Source organism: Pundamilia nyererei, unplaced genomic scaffold (assembly GCF_000239375.1).
Source record: "Pundamilia nyererei isolate P.nyererei 1_Seehausen unplaced genomic scaffold, PunNye1.0 scaffold00046, whole genome shotgun sequence".
In the NCBI taxonomy this organism is placed as follows: domain Eukaryota; kingdom Metazoa; phylum Chordata; class Actinopteri; order Cichliformes; family Cichlidae; genus Pundamilia; species Pundamilia nyererei.
Window position 1 is genome coordinate 1,606,180 of NW_005187447.1, and position 14,143 is coordinate 1,620,322.

Below are 14,143 nucleotides of genomic sequence, written 5' to 3' on the forward strand. Positions count from 1 at the left end.
TGTTTATTGAAGTTAAACCTGAAATAAAATGTACATCACTTGACACATACCTTAATTTTAAGACTCATAATCTTGGTGAATCCTGTGTTAGTCACCCTTTGGTCAGTGCCTTTTTACATGCAGCCAGCAGCACACCAAGTAAGTATTTATCTATATCCAACTTATTTTCTTTTATTACCATTTTCCAAACCTCTAGTGTGGCTTTTACCCATGGGTTTCCTGTTTTAACAATCAAGTCCTGTAGAGTTTTATCTGCCAGAACTGCCTGTATATGCATATCGGTTATTGTTTTGCATTCAGTTTCCTTCCATGCTGCTACATATGATGGATCACACCAGTGCAGCATTGCTGAAATATAGTACTTTTTGTAAACATGGTAGGCCCCTGTAGGGCTGTTCGATATAACGATATATATCAGATGACGATATAAAAACATCTATTGTTTCATTTTACGCTATCGTTTGTTTCGTGGTTTCGCAAAATAAACTGTTTACGGCAATATTTTTTCATCGTTTTGATGGTCACTGTAGTGGCTATATTAATTTCTTAAAGTTCTCTCTTTCTCGTATATTTAATATAACCACAATACGGATGGACAAGCGCCTGTTTTTATGCATTGCGGTTAGCAACAAAGACGGTAACAGCATCGCGTGTCCGCTTGTTTATGTTCCACATAAACCTTTCACAATAAAGCTCAAGATCCTGTTGAGACTTTTCAAAATAAACTGAATCACATGAAAGAGCAGATTATTTACGGATGAGAAGTAAAAAAAAGAGCCGTCGGGTGCTAAAAAAAATAAACCTTAGACTCAAACGTTAGAACAGGCTTTTCCCGCAGCACGCCGTGTAATAAATACTCACAAAGAAAACGGCGGCCGTTACAACTTATGTCTAAAAATGTATAGTTTCATGCATCGGTTAAAACACTCGACTCCAGCTACATGACGCGCAGCTGGAAACACTTCCCGCAAGTCGAGCTGCCCGAGATTCACAGAATTTACAGAAAATGTTATATTTTTGTGATTTATATCATTATCGGGACGATAGAATTCTTATATCGGGATATGAGATTTTGTTCATATTGCACAGCCCCTGCCACCATGCTAGGAAATAGAAGTATAAGATGTCCACTCTTTCCTTTTCCTAAAATAGGAATCTATGGCACATAGTGGACTTTGTTTTTAATAAAGTGATTAATGCTCAGAATAATACAAACACTGCAATTCTACATGTATTTGGAAACCATATTAAAGACAATAAATACAAAATAAACTACTTTTAGACTCAAACTTTTCATTTCTATCTGATCATAACAAAACAAGCAGTGCCAGACTAAAACTAAAACTTGCTATATTTCAGACAGAAAGGGTGTAAGCCATAGAAATGTCTTATGTAACCCTAGCCCTCATATGTAATACAAAGTGACAACTTTTAATGGTAAACGTAATGCTCTGCAGCATTCACAGTTCACAATAATCCCTATTTATCTTATACTGGGCCTCATTCCCCTCGTTTAAGCTAACTTTCTCCTGATTGGTTGCTTCTTAAAAACAACACTTTGAAGAGCAGGCGGGAGGGGCTTATGAGCTCAAAACCAATTATGTTGATTTGAGATGACTATATGAGGAATATCTGCTGTCACTTACATCATAGTGAGCCAAAAGTGGGGAAAAGAATCTGCGGCAGTTTGAAACGTTTAGCTGACAAGAATTACATGTAAATTAATTGAAATTATTTATTCAAAACATAGTCATATTTAATATATATAAGTTTAACCACTGATGCAGAAAATATGAAGCATCACAGGTCCACTCTAATAGTAATATTAATACTGACATGAGAATAAGAAAACCTACAGTGTTTCTTTTATATCGACAAACTCCTCAAGCTCCAGGTTGACAGGGCCCTGGTGACAACACTTTATCTCTCTTTTATTGAATTTGAACTCACTTTCCAAGCTGTCATTTGCAATCAGTCTCTCGAGATCAAACAGAAAACATACTGAATAAGGTGATTAATATCTGCAGCAAAATAACTGGAACAGCACTGAAAACCCTGCAGTTACATAAGAAAGCAAAACCCATCATGTCTGATTGTTCCCACCCTTTACATCATCTCACACTAGTACATTCCCTAATGTCCGCAGCCATCTCTTCACTAGACCCTTAAGATGAAAAGGGTCATTTACTCCCATAAATAATCTAATGAGTTATTTTCCTATTTTTTCATCTTTTAAATAGTTGGTTTCTTCAGCTCTTCTTCAGTTTTTTCCTGTGCATTTCTTTTTTGTTGTTGTTTTTGTTTTATCTGTAAGCTTCAAACTGCTGTAAATGAATGACCTGATCGAAGGCTGGAAGATTTAAAAAACTACAAAAAACCCAACTAGTGTCTAATCTTTTCAAATGTTTTTATGCTTTTATAACAACAGCAAAAATATGCACTGTCTATAGCTGGGCAGGTAGTATAAAGTAGAGTTTTGTAGCTTTTTTACTTAAAGCATCATCAGAGCAGTGAACCATTAAAGCCATGGTTTTCATCTTACAGTCACTAATAAGCGGTATGAAACTGATGAGGGACATTTTTAAAAAATATTTCTCAGAATAAGCAACATTCAAAACCCCCAAATTGCCTATAGAGGATGGGGTTTACAGCCACTATAAACTCCTGGACATGTTATTTACAACCAGTTTCAAATTGTGATCGCTCCCAGGAAATAGTCCATGCAAAAAGGGCATGATAATTCTTTCATTTTGTGTCCATAATATTTTATTATATACACTTATTATGCCTTTTCAGCTCCCTTTCCCCCTCATTCTTGGTTCTATCTTTGTCTGAAATGTGACATTTTATCTGCTCTCACTTAAAGTCACCTGTCAGCTGACTGGCTGCCCCTCACAACTAAAAGGTTTGCACTGCATGTTTGTAAGATGACCATATTAGGGATATCCAGTCTCACTGACATCACAAAGATCCAAGAGTAAAAGTATCCACCACTGAAACAGCATATATGTCAAATAGTCGAATCTGTTAACATTATCATTAAGTCAGCTATCGATTATGTCCACCAATAAATGTACAGAATCTGTACACTTGCAATTCCTGAACACAAATGTGTTTTCATGATGTTTTAACATTGATGTGTTACTTTGTTCAATTTGCACTATGCTGTACTCACTCTCCATGAGGGTCATCGTGACCCTTGCAGGGATCACAGACAAGCAAGAAAAAGGCGATTAAAGAAGTCAGAATGTGGACACACCACACCACAAATGAAGTAAATCTCTTCTATGAAGTCAAACCCATCACCACACCATGCAGTTCTTAAAGAGACAGTAAAAAAAAAGGTCATGATGCGATGAACCTAACATGTTTTTTTAAAAGGCCGTCTCTTTAAGATGTCTATAAAACCACTTTACCTGGGCCTTTGGATTCGGTTACCTCTAGGACCATGTCATGCTTAGTTTCCATGGTGTCCGTTGCTATGATCACTGCCCACCTTGGCTGTGATGAGAGAAAAAAGGAAGTGAACATGGGGATGCTGCTATTAAGATTTTAATTCAGGGAAAAGGAGGAAGAGGAAAGGGCCTGTGCGCTTTCCATTTTACTCTCATCAGAAAGTTCGGCTTTGTTAGCTCTTGCAGAATGGCTCTTGTGATTGGCTTTCCTGGGGTATGATAAAAACAAGATGAGCTCTCTGAAGTCTCTCTGCTGTGGCTGCAAAAATAGTGATTAAAACCCCCAACAACTCAGGTTTATCCAAAGTAACAGTTCTCAGCTAAGATGCAGGTATTATAAGTTGCCTCATAATTAGAGATCCACACAAACCACCTCTTATTTGCAACTCCTAAACTGGCAGGAACCAACACACCACAGATGGCTTCCTGAACCCTGAAACCCCAGCGTCCTCTGGTCAACACCTGTCTGCAGCACGCTGGCCGAGCCAGAGGTTTTCTGATGTACAGCAGAATGTGTGTTGTGTTGTAAAAAACCACAAGTGGTCAGGATAAAACCAGAGAATATCAGAGACAGTACTGAGAGAGCTGGAGAGAAGCCCGCTGCCTCCAGTGGGATCAGCATGTCGTGGGCTTCCTTCCTGAGTGTGACAGAGCTGCACAGACTCTCTCAGAAATGTCTCGCTCCAGAAAAAGGCCCTTTGTCCTGTCTGACTCCAGCCAGCACAGGACAAGGAGCAAACAAGCATGTTTGGAAGTAGGAGTGTGAACACAGACAGAGAGAGCGTGTTTTGAGGAAAGAGACTGCATGTGTTTGTGTCTATAAACGGAGATATTGTGGAATCTTGTTTTATTGTTTGTCTGTTCGGCTGCTTGTGCCAATGTTGAGAAAGTGTCTGTGTGCCGAGAAGCTTTTATTTCGTGTTTATGTGTAGTCCGATTGCTGCAGAGGACAGAGATGGGATGAGAGAAGCACGAGGAGCAGCCATGTGCTCTACAGAAGCAGAGAAATGCCTTTGACAAGGATACAGCTGCATCGTAGTATGGCGGTGGCATAACACGATGCTGCGTCTCAGCGCTTTTGAACGACTCAGCAGCTCAACATCCTTCAGGCCAGACAACTACCAGAGTCCTGATGGCATAGCTCAGAGTTGTAGCAGCTATGTGCCATAATCGCACAGCACAGGTAGCTTGCTGACAAAGCAGACAGACGAACGTGTTGGAGCTGTGTTAACAGATTACCTATTTCAGCTGCGCAGCTTGAGATGGCTGCGCACCACTGCAGTAAAACCTTAGGGAACATCGATCTGCCCTTTTGCACAAAGCTCGTTTTACCCAGATGAATGTTCCTGCTGCCTCCGCTGTGTCTTTGGGAGAAAAACGGTGAAATAAATACAGTGCAGTGACAAAACAACAGGTCTGGGTTTGTTAGGTGTATAAGCATCAGGTGTAGACTGAAGAATGGGAGCATGGATTGGAAAGTGAGATGGTAAGCGATGGATGAGGAAGGAGATGCAATCCCAAGATCTGTTAGGTGCCCTTAGGGTTTGGACTTCGATCGTGTCTCAGCCTATACTAATCATAGAAACAGGCAGGGCCAAAGGAGACCGAGAACGTACACAGAACAAGTGCTTATCACTACAAACAGACTGAAATGGTTCTCTAGGTGCACACCTGCATATGTGCAAACACTGCTCCTGGTTCTCCTGATGTAGTTGTTTTAAGAACAGTTGCACAGAGCAGCACAAAGTGGCAAGCAATGATAGTAAAAGGAGCATGCATGTGCACTTGCTATCTAGTGCACCCTATATTGGTTAAAATAAATATCAGTGGCAAAGCAAGTGTAATGGTGTAATCAGTTCCTCATGTTAAATGCTTCTATGAAGTGAGCCGAAAGCCACAGAAATGACAAAAACTGCAGTTTGCGGTGTGGCAATTTGCAGCCATGATAAAATCACCAGTTTAACAGAATTAACATCAGACAGACAGCAGCTGCCTGCTAGGCCTCACCTCCACTGATCTGAATAACTGAATACGACCTCGCTATTGCGTTTGTAGCGTTGGCGCCTTTTGAAGAATTTTTAATGGAACTATCGAGCAAATGTCATGGTCCACTAAGAAGTACAGCTCATCTATGAAGTTTGTGCTTAAATTCTGGTGAAGGAAATTCTTGTAATTTTATTAGTTGCTGTTACATAGTATTCATTAGCAGGTGGCTTTCCATGTACGTATTTGCTGCACCCATATACAGTATGGGTGCAGCAAATATGCAAATATGGTTCCAAAAAATCCAAACAGCACCAGCTAGTCAGACGTAGGCTGTATAGGTGCATACCAAAAACAAAGACACCTCTTATATATGTATGCAAAGATATAATTTGCTAGGCAGTTGCATTGAAAATGCTGCAAAAGGCGCCAGGGTCATAAACTGTTGACACTTCTAGTGACTATGGCTTATCAATACCTGCTGGTGACTTGTACTACAATCTTATTTTGATTTGTTATTTTTTATTTCACTCTTCTATATCTGTGGACAGAAGCACTTACACCTTCTAATGCAGTGGTTTTACAGCAGCAGGCTGGTTTTCATACAGACCATCCAGTCGTCCACTGATGGATTCAGAGTTAATTACAGATCATTTGACTTCTACTGTCACAGTCAACTTTAAATTTAACCTGAATATCTAAAGATGATGCAAAGTATTTCATCAAATTATTTGTTAGCAGTTTCATTATTGTCAGGGCTGCACATTTTCACTCGCATTTAAAGGTGGATTAACCATTAGCTCCATGCTCTAAGCTGATTTCAGTCCACATGTGTCTTTTTAAGCTTTTTTTTGCAGCTAATTTTAATGCAAATGTCCCCTCTTACAACCTTTGTACCACACTTGCTGTACAGGGCTTAAGGAAGACAAACATAAACATCAAAACACCAACATGTGCTGATGCTGTTTCTGCTGCCATGAAACCAGAGCCCCATGTGAGTTAGTGAACATACTCAGTTGTGCGAGTTAGATCTAAACCTACTTCTGCCTGAGTTAGAGCTAAGGCATAATCTACTGACAAAAGAGAAAAAAACTGCCATAAGGAAACGTTCTTATGGATGATGCAGTAGCACCGATATTTACAACCTCACTTCCAAAAAATGTTGGGTACAAAATAAATACAGCGATTTACAATTCTCATAGACTCATATTTTATCTTTGATAGACTATAGAAAACGTACAAAATTTTCAAACTTAAGACATTTTACTATTTAATGAAAAAATATTGAACCCATTTTGAATTTGATGGCAGCAACATGTCTCAAAAATTTTGCAACAGAGGTAACAAAAGACTGAAAAAACAGGTATAAAAAGAGCATTTTAGAGGGGCAGAATTTCTCAGAAGTAAAGATGGGCAGAGGTTCAATCTTCAAAAACACTGATCTACAAATTGTGGAACTTTTTAAAAGTAACATTGCTCAAAGTAAAATTGCCACAACTTTGAACATGTCATCATTTACAGTACACAATATTATTAAAGAGTCTGAGAAACTGAAAAAATCTGAAAGTCAATATTGGGCACTGCATTAAAAATGGACATGAACTCAGGAACACCTCCATAAATCACCTGTGAACACAGCCGTGCATTCCACTAATGCAGGTTTAAACTTGTATCATGCAAATAAGAAGCCATATCTGAACATGATCTAGAAAAACCACTGTCGGCTCTGGGGAAAAACCTCTGTTAAAACTCAGTTTAATACTGCTGTGTGGTCAGGTGAGGCAAAGATTACATTTATTTTCAGACTAAAGAGGAGGAGGACAGTCCAGTTTGCTATCAGCACTCAGTTTAAAAGCCTCTGATTGTAAAGGGGTGCAGTAGTCCTTGTGGAATTGCAAAGGCATCATCAATGCTAAATGCTTTTTTCTTATTCTTAAGATGGTAAATTTTCTCAATTTAAACATTTAATATATTTTCTATGTTCTATTGTGAAAAAATATGAGATATGCAAATCTTTGCATTCTTCTTTTATTGACATGTTATGCGCATTCTAACTTTTGCGAAACTGGAGTTGCACATGGCATTTAGAAGACTACATACAGCTTCATGAGGATGCACCTGTGCACAGTAGTGCTTGGAGCTAACATTACTGTACTGAAATTCTCATAATGCCAGTGCTGACAAACTAACATGATGCAGGTAGTCAATATCATTAACCATCTGGGGAATATAACTGGCAGTATAGCTGTTAACTGACTGTAACTGACATTTCTCCATGGACCTCATTAATGGTCTTATTATTAACTTATTGCCTGAACTCCACAGCCATAAAGCGTAGTGTTGAAAAACCTTAACAGAAGCACTAAATGTACAGTTTGGTCGGACAGGTCTGGAGTAAACACCAGCTGCAGTGTTCTTGGTATTTGTCCCCTCCTTTGAAAGCCAAAGGCTGCGTGTGGTGTAACAATGGATTTAGGAGTCACGTGCAACATGTATCACATGACCGTGGTTATATTTTCCACATTAGGCAAGTGTTAAGTGACTATGCTTAAGTTTTGCAAATAAGCAAAAAGCCCCTTTTCTCCTGCCTGACCATCTCACACACTAACATCATGACTCAGCATATTTTATTAGACAAATAACATACAGTAACATTACTGCACATAATAACCTTGTACAGCATGAGCAACATGATAGGTGTCTTTCAAGCAGAGAGAGACTGTCTACACCAATCTACAGCTTAAGTCAACCATCAAACAGCATAGAAGAGGCAAACCTAACTGTGTGCTCAAGATTGCTTTCTTACCCTTGTGAAGTCGCTTTGTGCGCGAGGGGATCTGCGAGTGTGTGCCTGTTCCACCTGCCTGCTGTCACTGTGGATCTAGGGCATTACCTGGAGTCAGGTGTCAAATGCGGTGAGCACTCGGTTGTGTGCGCATGTACGTCCATGTATGTGGGCGCACGGGAGAATGACTCGGTAAGCATCCCTTGATATTCTCACGCTGATGAGAATATTATTGTCCCTGTGAGGTGACGTCATATGATGAAAACTCATGTCAGTTTTGGCTCATGTGTCACTCAGAGAGTGGAGCACACGCACAGTCTGAAGGGAGGAGGTGTGTCGGTGGGTACAGGGGCAGTGAGAGTGCCTAGCGAAGAGAGATGGGCGTTCTCCTGTGTCTGTTAGTGCTGCTGTGCTGAGGAGGCACAAAGTGACACTTTGTTTTCCCCGCCAGATAGCCAGTGCAGGAGAACAGAGTGGCATTCAGCATTTCAACTGGCTGATGCTCATAAAGACTTTCTTTGTGGGTTAACTGCAATCATGGATGCACATGTGTGATTATAAAGGTCTGTAATGCGCCCCATCACAGCTCCCTAATAGTGTTATGGTCACAAATGTCTGTAATAGACTAGTCTGTGAAGCTCACAGCCTTTAGAGCTATCCAACACACACAAGTCAGCTTGTGGAACTATTTAGTGGCTTTTTTTTTAAAGAAAAAACCCTTTTTAAGAAAAAAAAAAGAACCAAATGCCCCCAAACCCTTTTTTTTACATTTATAATAATGTGACGTGGTACCATAATGGCTGTGAGAATCACCACAGTGTTACTGTGTAATAAGGGCTATTCCCCCCACTCTCCAGTTTTGGCAGGATCACACTGCAGTCTCACAGGGATATGGTAATGATGGGGCTTTACCAACCTGGATGCCGCCTATGTTACAGCAGCACAGCACTTCAAAGACAGACTGTTCTCTGACTGCCTATGTGCATAAATAGAAACCTCCCAGTAAAGCAGCGCAAACATGCTCCAGTACAGATATTCACATCCTCGTGTATTCGCGCACACACGGCGAGCAGAGTGTCTTAACGATTCCACTTTGTGCGAAAAAGGCCAGGATCAAACAGCCTTCTCTATGCTAAGTGATACTGTAGCAGCCACTACACTTGGCATGTGGTAAAGCAGCCATTCAAATTTTTTATGGAAATTGGAAAGCATGGCTGAATATGTTTCTCTGTAGCACGGAAATCTGTATAGATGCAATGTGATGTCATCTTGTGATTTATAAGAAATACACAGAGGGGGAAATGTCCACAAATAAGAACATTTTGAATGGATCTCATTAAATATACAAACCTACACAGATATGTGATCTACAGCCTGCTGCAATCCCTTGTCAGTTTGATATATGCTAACATTTCTGTGGTGACCTAAATATATGACGCATGTCAGGAAAATAAGAATAACAACATAAACACAATAAACACTGTGTGGTCATATTATTTAGGTCAGAGATGTGTTACATAAACATCTCTAAGATCATCCAGGGAGGAAATTTCTAAAGAGTTGATATTAACTTGCATCACAGAGGACTGAATAATTAGGACAGGCCTCCTAAGGAACTGACTGCCAGACTGTAATTACATTTTTTTTTAGCTTTGGAGAAAAACAGCAATGATCGTAATGCAAACCTCTGTATAGAATAAGAGAACTTATGCTTTAGATGGGCAGTGCGGAGCTTTGCACAACATGATTAAAACTGTGATTATTTAATCAGGTTAGGTATTTAGCAAATTCTTTATCATTTTTACATTTTTTACAGGGGCTGGTGTAATGGTTAGCCTGGTGGTACGGGCTGGTGTCAGAATCCAGTACTTTTATAAAATCATTTAGGCAGTCTAAAAGGACCCTGGTGCATTTTGACTCACTAGAAGCAATAGGGTTTGTATAGTGCCATATAAATAAATTAAAATGGAATACAATTGAGTTTTGTGTTAATAACATACTGTGAGTTATTCTGCTACTATTTTGAACTAAAGGAGGACAAATCGTAGTACTTGTTTCATTTCAGTATACAGAGTCAGGTGGGTCATGCAGTAAGATGCAAACTACAATCAAATGCTGGATCCGGTCAGTGCATCACACGCTGTGCACATACTCTTGGACAGTCACTCGTTTAATGAACAACCAACCTTTCTAGGTTATCATGGGGTTTTTCAGCTCTGTTTTTCCTGACATTTAAAACACACAGAGACCAGAGTATCAGACAGACATTTTTACATCTTACAGAATTTCAAATTAAATCATTTTATTTTGAGGTCCCAGGGCCATACATGACTCAAATAAAATAAATTCATGTCTGGCACTACAAAGACACTCAGCAGATGTCTCTGCAAAGAAAAAAAAGCCAGTTAGTCACCATTGGGTGGTGATGATACGATAACAGTTTGTTGTTTACTGTGCATCAGTGGATCTGATACTCTAAAGGCTGGATATGAAGCGGCTTGTTGTTATAGCTGCTAAGTAACTCCACTTATCTGCTATCATCGTCTTTACTATCATATCTTTCTCCTGCAAAGCACGTGCTTCAGTCTTCCTATTGATGACCTAAAACATAAATACTACAGCAGTCTACATCTTCATGTCAGTCAAGCAGTGAATCAGCCAACCAGAAAACAGACCAGTTTACTCCACACCAGCACCATAAACCCAGCACCAGTAACCTGTGAATTAATATCTGGCAAGCTGACATTAATATTCGCTGCCTGTGTGTCTCAGCCTCAAAGTCCATTGGTACGACAGTGTTGCAGCATTGATTTAAAAGCTTTAAATGACGCGTGGGAAAATAAATCCATAATTTCCTTCATTTCCCCCCCGCACATGTAGGCCCGCACCATATGGCCTGCGCATGGTTTTCAAGCTGGCATAAACATCCTTACAATTCATACCGACTGCCCATCGTTTAGGGGAAGACAAAGTAAAGGAGAACATCAACATACACCCTAAAGGCACCGATCGATACCTAACCGCTGATTGCAGATTAGCGGATGCCGCCGCACGGGGACTACAGTCTATTAATTGCAGACTAAAAAGCGCGTGGAGAACAAAGAATGTGGCCTCTGCTTTTCTCACATTTTGTCACTGATAGCATCCAAACGGCGTTTAATTGATGAGGATTGTTTTGGGGTTTAAAAAGTAACGACTGAGCACAACCTGGCCTGTTGACATCGGCGTTTGCGCATTTCAAACCGGATCAAATTGCAAGTACCAGCCCATTTACAGCAAACACACACACATACACAGACGAACACACACGGATCTGCGATGGATGGAGTAGAAGATCTGAGCAGGTCAATGGGTAAAATGAGGGGTGGTCTACAATGACAAGGTCAATAGCGTCGTGAAAATGGAAGTCAGTAACCATAAACACAAACCGACATGGAAGAGAAGAAGATAAAAAATCCCACCACCTTTGCTCGGAAACGCGATCCCCTCCTTCCGATCCGCGCTGAGGTAAACCCAGCTCCAGCTCCGACCCTTTTGTGTTGCTGATGCTGCGGGTGCCCGACACGGAGACGCACGCACCGCCCGACGGTCACAGCTGCACGCGTGAGAGATGGAGATGAAGATGGGAGGGTGTGGCTGCCAGAGAAAGGCGAGTGTCGGCGAAGTAACAGCGCATATATGAGCTCCGGTCACGATGCGAGCACGTTACTGTAACGTAAGCTCGTGCCTGTGGGTGGTAATGAAAGGAATGACGAACTGAATGGAAGTGAAAGCACCGAGGAGGGAAGGGAGGGCAGGGTGGTCTTCCTGCAGGTGTAAATCCTGCAAGGGTGTCTTGAGTCTGTGGTTTTCTTGTATGATGCCCAGTGATAATACAACCTTGAAGCATCACAGTTACACAGCAGACCGCTTACACCGTACTATGGGCTGCGTGTAGGATAACCGGAGGAGGGCACATATATTCACCCCCCGTTCACCCATCCAGCATATTAAGAGAAAGACTCATGTTTTGTCTCCAATCTTCAAAAGGCAAGAAGGCATGCGAGTCTCTCAAAAACTAATTAAGTAAAAAAGATTTGAAAAGACATCTGTAATCAGCAAAGCAGCAAAGGTGTCAGTAGTTTGAAAGTTACTGCCATAGAAAAGGGAAATACACAAGTGCACAAAGATCACAAAAATAAACTACTTTGGCAAATTTTAACTAAGAAATTCACCACCAGGGGGCAGTGTTTTACAAGCCGGTGTGTTGAACTCTTTCCGAGGTGCTCAGCTGTTCTTTTAACTTTTGGCTGCATCTCCTGCCAGTCACTGGTGAATTTCTAGCTATAGTCTCTCTTATATACAGTGGTATCAATGATTCCAGCTTTGGGCCAGACAGTTTTGTGGAGCAGTAAGGTGCAGCTGTATTGAAAAGGTGGATAAAAACAAGGAATGCTGTACATTTTAGGCTTTGTAATGAGTGCCTAGCAGGATGTATAGTTTTGAAATATAAACAGTTTGTGTTCACAGCTGATTCATACTATATAAATGTTTTCAGTCTAAGGACCATAGATTAGTTGAGGATCTACCAAGCTATGTTTGAATGCGGAGATAAAAATCAGAAAATGCTAACTGGACTACATACACCAGCATGCATAGGGATACTTTGGTCCCCCCCCCTCTCTAAAACAAAGCAGTAAGGATTTTATTTTGAAACTGTATATTCTAGTTAGCTTGATCAGTTTGCGCAGTTGAAAAACAGCGAGCAAAAGCACTTTACAGAAATTATTACATTTATTTTTCAACTTCAAACAATCTAGTTTGCATCATAAATTTAAAAAATATACATTTTTTGTTTTACTACAAAAATTCTACATGGGGAAAAAAAACTACACAAGGTTTTGTGCCTTTCTCCTATGATCTGTAACTTAATGCACATGTATTCAGAGATGATGCAGACGAAGACTGGAAAACGTAAATCATCACACTAAAAATTGCACTTATTTCTCTTATGAAATCTCAAGTAGTTTACCGTCTATGTTGTAAGTGTATTCTCAATAAATTAGAAATGAAACCTTCTGTGGTTTGTTAGGCAATTTTGAGAGTGGTTTTTTTTTTTCTTAGCAAAAAATGAGACTCCGATTTACCCCTGATTGAGGGTTTTTTATTTTGACAGTCAAAACAGGAAGTGCTTATATTAAAACACAAAAACACTTTTCGTGCACTTTTGAACTTAAGTATGGGTACGTGGTAGGTATCAAACGGGTTTTTACTGTAGTTAGAGAGCAACTTAGAAAACCTGGTAGGCATCAAACAGACAAGCCGGACACAAACTATGCTCCCTCGGAGGCAGGAGTACGGCATGAAGAGGAGCGGAGGAGCGCGGAGCGGTTCGGTTATAAACTTCAGGTCAGCGATGAAGTTGAGCTCTGGCCGCCGCAGCTCCGCCGTGCTGCCGTCGCTGTTAACCTTCTTGGTCATCGTAGCATCCGGAGGCCTGCTGCTCATGATAGAGAAGGGAATGCTAAACGGCATGGAGACGCCTTCACCCCGCAGTAACGGCAGGCGACTAGACTTCCACCGGGGGCAGGCGGGGGGACGCAGCCCAGACGCGGCGGACCTGGAGTCCCAGGTAGAGGAATGTAACCCCACATGAAGATTTAGCTTAGATTTAGTCTGAATATTTCAGCATTTCGTAATAGTTGCTGATCGGTGATAAGCCGGAGGCTTAAGAGCCTTAGAGCAGTTTCCTCAGTGAAATGGTTGAAAGGTCGAGTTTTGGTTGGTTTCCGTGAACGCTCGATTTAAACACCATCTTTGAATCCCTGCAGCCAACTTTGACATCATGGTACCCCTGATCAAATGTAGTTTCACTCCACATTCATGGGCGTAACTTCGTGCTGAACATTGGTGGTGGGGGGTGTAATCATCTGGGTAAATT

At 40.7% G+C, this 14,143-nt stretch overlaps 2 protein-coding genes across 2 annotated transcripts in view; one reads left to right on the plus strand and one right to left on the minus strand.

Annotated features, from left to right (window-relative positions):
* The window catches only part of cracd (capping protein inhibiting regulator of actin dynamics), an 18,894-nt gene extending 14,123 nt beyond the window's left edge, over positions 1 to 4,771 (minus strand). The window contains exon 1 of the mRNA XM_013910621.1: positions 4,695 to 4,771. Within this exon, the coding sequence (XP_013766075.1) occupies positions 4,695 to 4,755 (61 nt within the window). The 5' untranslated portion in view covers positions 4,756 to 4,771. The remainder of the gene's footprint in view (positions 1 to 4,694) is intronic.
* Positions 4,772 to 13,399: 8,628 nt separating this feature from the next.
* chst14 (carbohydrate (N-acetylgalactosamine 4-0) sulfotransferase 14) overlaps positions 13,400 to 14,143 on the plus strand; it is a 3,775-nt gene continuing 3,031 nt past the window's right edge. The window contains exon 1 of the mRNA XM_005732281.1: positions 13,400 to 13,834. Coding sequence (XP_005732338.1) covers positions 13,538 to 13,834 — 297 coding nt within the window. The 5' untranslated portion in view covers positions 13,400 to 13,537. The remainder of the gene's footprint in view (positions 13,835 to 14,143) is intronic.